At 31.3% G+C, this 6,626-nt stretch overlaps 1 protein-coding gene across 1 annotated transcript; it reads left to right on the forward strand.

Annotated features, from left to right (window-relative positions):
- The first annotated feature begins 1,171 nt into the window (after positions 1–1,171).
- LOC147393351 (ethylene-responsive transcription factor 5-like) lies at positions 1,172–2,180 on the forward strand. The gene has a single exon (XM_086456473.1). It carries the CDS (start codon positions 1,251–1,253, stop codon positions 2,157–2,159), a length of 909 nt encoding a protein of 302 aa, XP_086312599.1. The 5' UTR covers positions 1,172–1,250; the 3' UTR covers positions 2,160–2,180.
- Positions 2,181–6,626: the final 4,446 nt, after the last annotated feature.

The raw sequence follows: 6,626 nt of genomic DNA on the forward strand, positions 1-6,626 counted from the left end.
ATAATGAGGAGATCATCCTCACATAAAATCAGCTCAATCCAAAACTTTTAACCTCATAAACAATGATTTACAAATTAACGATAAATTAAGGGTGTGATACTAACACACTATTATACTATGATTAAGCATCATCCCATTAAAAAAAAAGCACTATCATAAGTGAAATTATTATTCAAAAAATCATTCAATCCTACCATTTAGTTTAAGGTTTTAATTTAGAGGAATTTTTTTTTTTTTTTTGCCTGTTTTTTTAACAGAACAACATAACCTTATCCAAAAGATTTACTATCTAACAAAATGAGTCTTGTCTTCTATTATTAAGACTTAAGCATGAGTTCCAAGTTTGTATCTTTTCTCTATGTTGTAATCCACATTCTTTTGACTCTTCGTCTCATTTTATTTTTTTTTTAAGATTTTCAAGTTGGTTACTTCATCTATTTTGAATTGTAATCAACCTTCATTGAACATGTCTAAATCTTCCCAGTCGACTTTCTCTTAATTTATTAATTATTCTAATTTTTTTTTTTAATCATCCAAGTCAATATCTTCATCTTGTCCAATTTTATTGATGATATTATCGTCTCATAAAACTTCAGTTGGGGTTAGCATATATTACATAGTAACCAGATCCATACTTTATTTTATAATCGTGCTGGAGTGACCTCAACATTGCACTTTATAACATACTTTCCTGATGTGGGAGTGTATGCTTCTTCACTCGTATCTCGATGAAAGATTTATGATTCCTACACACATTCAACTCAGAAAAGTGCAATGTGAGGTGCAACTAGGGTCACTTGCATTATTCTTTATTTTATATATTTTGAAAATATTCATTTTATAAGATAGATATATTGACCTCGTCAGATCATCATCATCCATTCAACCTTTATTACCGATTTTACCCTTTCTAGAAGTACCCAGGAAATAGGTTCTTTGTTGGAGTGTAGGAGCAGTTATCTCCATATTTTTTTTTAAGATAAAAGACATAAAGTCAATTTTGATTCCGATTTTACCCTTTCTAGAATAATAGCTTCTTTTTTTTAGTTAATTGAGCGTTAAAGCTGTTGTCCAAATTTTACGATAAAGAACATAAAAAGTTAAAAGAAAAATTCCTTTTTTAACTGTAGAAGGAACCTTCGTACGAACATCGTTTTAAAATCCCACAACCCTTTAAATACCTCTCAATCTCTTCTTCTGCCCTTCAAACTCAAATACAAATACAAATTCAATTTCATTTTCTTTCTCACATGGCGAAGACATCAGACGAAGCTTGGACTCTCGATCTCATTCGACAACATCTTCTTGGCGATTTCGCGACTCTCGAAAGCTTCATCCTTGACCTCACCTCTAATACTTCTGAAATCTCACAGTTTCTATCCTCTCCTGTTGGTTCCATCTGTTCGCGAACCGAAAACTCTGAACCTCAGATTTCAGAGGAGAAAAATGAGTTTTTTAGCGATTTCTCTCAGTCATCCATCTCTGAATCACTGGTTTTAGAATCTCAAACAAACAATTCTTTCTTCCAATGTGAATCGAAATTTCAAATTATAAATCCAACTTCTTCTCAATCGAGCTTTAAAGATTCTCCCGTTAAACTCGAGATTTCAAATTTCACAGAACAGCCTCTCCTGGCTACGACGGTTTCCGATCAAAATCCTTCAAATTCCGGTGAAAAGAAACATTACAGAGGAGTACGTCGTCGTCCGTGGGGGAAATTTGCTGCGGAGATTAGAGATCCGAACCGTCGAGGGTCTAGGGTTTGGCTTGGAACCTACGAGACGGCCATAGAAGCCGCAAAAGCTTACGATCGTGCAGCCTTCGAGATGCGTGGAAGCAAAGCGATTGTCAATTTCCCTCACCAAGCAGGAATCATCTCTGAGAAGCTATCGAACACTTGTCGGAAAAGAAGCAGAGAAATTGAAGCAGAAGAGGTAGATATTAAGCCCTTTAAGAAAGAGAAACCGTCGGAATCTGTCAAAAAGCCAAGTGTGTCAGCCGTTATGCCACCAAAGCCATCAAGTTGGGGGCCCGTTTGGGGAGATGGAGAAATTAACGGAATCCTTAACGTTCCTCTACTGTCGCCTTTATCTTCCAACTCTTCTTTTGGTTATTATCTGAACTTTTCCGATTTTGAACAAAAGAGCCTTAGATGTTAGGGTTAACTTGGATGTATTATCTACTTGTATATCAATAAATATTCTTTATTCTTTTTAAAAAATTATATAATTTTTTTTTGAATATATGTTAATTAAGTCCTTGCCTGATCAATAATGAATCAATTTGAAACAAAAATTTGCAGGCTTCAATTGCGAATGACTTCATTTGTTGTTCAGTTCCATTAATTCCCTTAAGGAATTGCGAAGTCTTTGGTCGAATCATGCCTTTTGATACTTAAATCATCTTTTGACACGAAAATGATTATTCAAATAGTCTTCAATATCCCAAGATATATTCAGACAAAAGAGAGAACTTTGTCTTAAATTCTATGCAATGTGTTTTTTTTTTCATCATTAAAGATAAAACACTACATACGAAAATGGAGATCAATAAAAATCAAGATTTTGTCGATTATAGCTTAACGTATATCATTCTTGTATTGGATATCAAGTTTGGATGGTGGGAGAGGTCTTATTAGAGATGATTGTTACTTTCTCAAAATTCTTCAAGATGTCACCAAATGGTAATGTTGAATTTCTAACCTCTAAATGATTCATCATATCTATGATAGTTAATCTCAAGGGATTAACTTAATGGTAAGCTGAGCTTTGATAAACTTTTCAAGAAGGGTAAGTCAAATGTTCAAAACCCCATGAAACATATCATTTTCCATGGATGAAAGTCACTAAAATGTCATAAAAATGATTTTTCTAAAAAATTAATTCGTATGTCTATTCATACCAATTTCCAAAAAAGAATGGTGACGACTCTAAACAACATAGTATTGAGGTTCAATAATGAACATCTCACGTCTAAAGGATGAAAGTTTTACAAAATTGTAATTGAGTGACATCTCATGTTCATAAAGAAAGAAATGGAATTTAGCTTCCTCTTCTAGATGAGAGAAGATATTGTTCTCATCCTCTCTCCCTTCACTTGTGAGAAACATAGTGACAAAGTTGGAGTACGAGTTTAAATTGGCAAGGGAAAACTTCGAAAAATAAATTTTAAATACTGAAGGAAAAAAAAAAACGAGAAAAAATTGGAAAAACCCGATAAAAATAAGAAATAAAGAAAATATATAAAAAGTTATGTATATGTATATATCTAATGAAAATTCATAAAATCAAGTTATTATCATCAAATCCCATTTTTTTTTACATTTATGAATCACCAACTTCTATGATCTATCAATTCCCACATTAAAAAAATAAGAAAGTATTTAATTTTTTGTCCTGTGAAAAAAAAAAAAAGGAAAAAAAGATAATAAAGCAGAAATAAAATAACATTTTTTGTGACAAAGGAAAAAAGTTGATTTTTTTAATCGGTAGAGATGCAAGACGGGTTTCCAACAATCGTCATTTTTTGTTATTATGGTGAGAAAGAAGATTTATTAGAGATGTTATGAACAAACCTAATTTCAAATTCTCAAAAATGTAATTAATGTGGTATGCCCTTGAATCCTTGTAAATTTTCTATTGTAATACAACCATTGCTTACTTATTTTAGAAAAATAAGTCATCTTTTCTCAACGAAGGTAATTTCTGAAAGAGCTAGACTCAAAAATTGTATTTATAGTTGTCATTTTTCCTTCAAACTCCAATTCCTCAAGATCATCAATAAGCGGATCTTGATTTGTTGATGCTGATATCTCCCCTAACTTCAGTTTCTTTTGCATAAGGGAACTAGTGTGGTATCTATAAAAAAAGTCTCCGATAATTAAATTAGTGTATAAGCTTTCGAAATTGATCAAAAATCTTTTATCATGATATATATTTTTCACCTATTTATAGAACCACTCTCCCTAAATAGTAGTTTTAGTACATTCTTTAGTATAGGATTCTTTCCAAAATTATGTATATTCATGATTTTTGTTGTTAGTTATGCTCAATGGCTTGTCCTCATTCCCTTTTTAAGTCTTATTGAAGTACGAGAATATCGTTTCTTATAAGACTACATCCCATTATGAGGTACAACATTTATTCTTCCTTGATCCGTGTAAACTCGAACAAATTGTGTTCCTACATATTAATATGAATCTTTTGGTACATGATATGTCTTAAGTCATGTTTAATCGCATATATATAATGATCAAAATACCTAATCTTTTTTACGAAAAAGATAAAATAAGTAAGACTATTTTTTTATAGGTAAGCTAGACTTAAACTCACGACCTAAAAGTAGCTTTGCAATATGTCAAACTGATTAAGCTATGGGTCTAAGCCCAAAATAAGTAAGATTATTATTGAAAAAATAAAAATATTGAAGATTGAGAACGCTTCAATAAAACAACTTTATCATTATAAAAACAGTCATCCTAAATTAACTTTCAATGACACTGCGTAGATGCACATTGTGCACATAACCATAAAATCTCGAGGAAAATCTATGATTATGTGCACACTGCCACTTCGGCATAGTGTTGAGTGCAGTGTCTAGGAAGTCAATTTAGTATTTTTCTTATAAAAGATAATGCTGAAGTAACATTAAAATGTAAATCATGGGGGGCATTTTTGATGTGGAGCTTGATGAAAAGTATATATGGTTTTGACACACATCGATGGCCCTCCCCCCCAATGTACATTTCAGTATTACTCTAACATGACTAAAAAAAAGGTAATCAATCCTAAAAGTACATAAAATAATTGTGAATTATTCATAATTTGTTACTCCAACACTATTAAAAAAAACAATCAATCCTAAAAGTGCATGAAATAGTTGTGAATTATTCATAATTTATTACTCGAAAAAGACTAAAAAAAAAGTAGTCAATTCTAAATTTACATGAAATAGTTGTGAATTATTCATAATTTGAAATCTTACAAAAATAAATAAATAAATAAATGTTATAAACCAATCTCGGCATTTATTCACATCAGTTCCGTATCTCAGTCTTTAGACTTTTTACTGTTCTAATTCTAGTCTAAGTAGGTAAAGAACAAGTCTTTTTATATGCCACATGGCATAATTCTATTCGTGGAATGCCTGTATTTGGCCAAATCTTTCTTTTGACTGAGTTGGTTAGTCAGTAAACTGCTGACTGCTTTATAACCATGTGTTCTAATGGATGACTTTTACTTCCCTTAGTTTCCACAAAAGTTCGTGCATGGGTGTCTGTAGATTACGTAACCTAACGTAGAAATGATGAGAGACAAATAATGATGGGGGCTCCACTTATGTGCAAGTTGGTCACTTGCCGTTCAAGTTTATACTAAGTAGTAATTAATAATGGTCACCAACTTGCATCCTTGAATTGGCTCCTTCTGGAGGATACCTTCCTATTGGTATGAATTTGCATCATTTCAACTCATTATCCATCCAAGAAGATGCAAATAAAAATTATAATAATCTCCTTTTATTGTTATAAGTTCATAAATAGTTTTATAATTGTTGATATTTGATATATATCCTATGTTTCTTGACTAAAAACGATATGCTAATGATAATTATTAAATATGTCTAAACGTGTTAAGCGGGTTGACATCCCTAGGTTTTTATACAACCCATTTAATAATTATGTTAGACATGTCGACACTTTTATGATCCAAACCTACTAATTTTGCATTAATTTCTGGTCGTGTTAAGATTGTCACCTCTAAAATTAACCATTTAACATATATAAATTAATATTTTAAGGACCAAATATATGGTTGGATTGAAAAATTGCCAAATCAATCAAATCATCCCATGGATTTGAAAATCTTTGAAGACCAAGTTGACTTGCTTGAGTCATCTCGGTATTATTCATGAACCATCTTCTTTCCCTTCATTTTTACTTACTTCTTCTTTGTTATTTAAAGATCCGCAAAATCATTGTCTCAATTAAGATAGTAGATGACTAAGCCAAACCATCTCATTGTCATTTATGGTCAATTTTTTGATATTGAAAACCAAGGACCAAAAAGATTAGATTAAACCGATGTTTGCTTCTTTTTGAGTGATTTATTTTTAGGTAAGGTAATTAGGGGTGCACATTTGATCGGGCCAAACCGAGAATCGAAATGAACCAAGGCATTTTGGATTGGTTTGGTTCAATCCTGATTTTTACTTTTGAAAAATCGATTGTTTCGATTTGATTATCGATTCAGGAAATTCTATAGCCAAACCAAATCGAGAATCGAACCAAATTCATTATATATATATAACAAATAAAATTAAATATAACAAAAAAGAATTCTCACTGTTTGCTTTCTATATTCTAACAAGTTTAGTCATTAATTTGAATGGTCCAAATGACATGGCTCTAACCATCTAATGAGTTTCAACTTTGGAAAAATTTTCATATTATTAAGTAGATAATTGAGATGATTAAGATATTAATATTATATTATCAATGTCATTATCTTTGGTGTGCCTTTTGAATGAAATCATTGATGGTCGTGGGTTTTTTAGTTGTAAGATTTGGTAATTGGTGCCTTGATATTTATGTTCAAGAGACACGAGAATCGAACCAAATTAATATTGGT

This window comes from Akebia trifoliata, chromosome 10 (genome assembly GCF_017979445.1).
Source record: "Akebia trifoliata isolate Shusen 1 chromosome 10, ASM1797944v1, whole genome shotgun sequence".
Classification (NCBI taxonomy): domain Eukaryota; kingdom Viridiplantae; phylum Streptophyta; class Magnoliopsida; order Ranunculales; family Lardizabalaceae; genus Akebia; species Akebia trifoliata.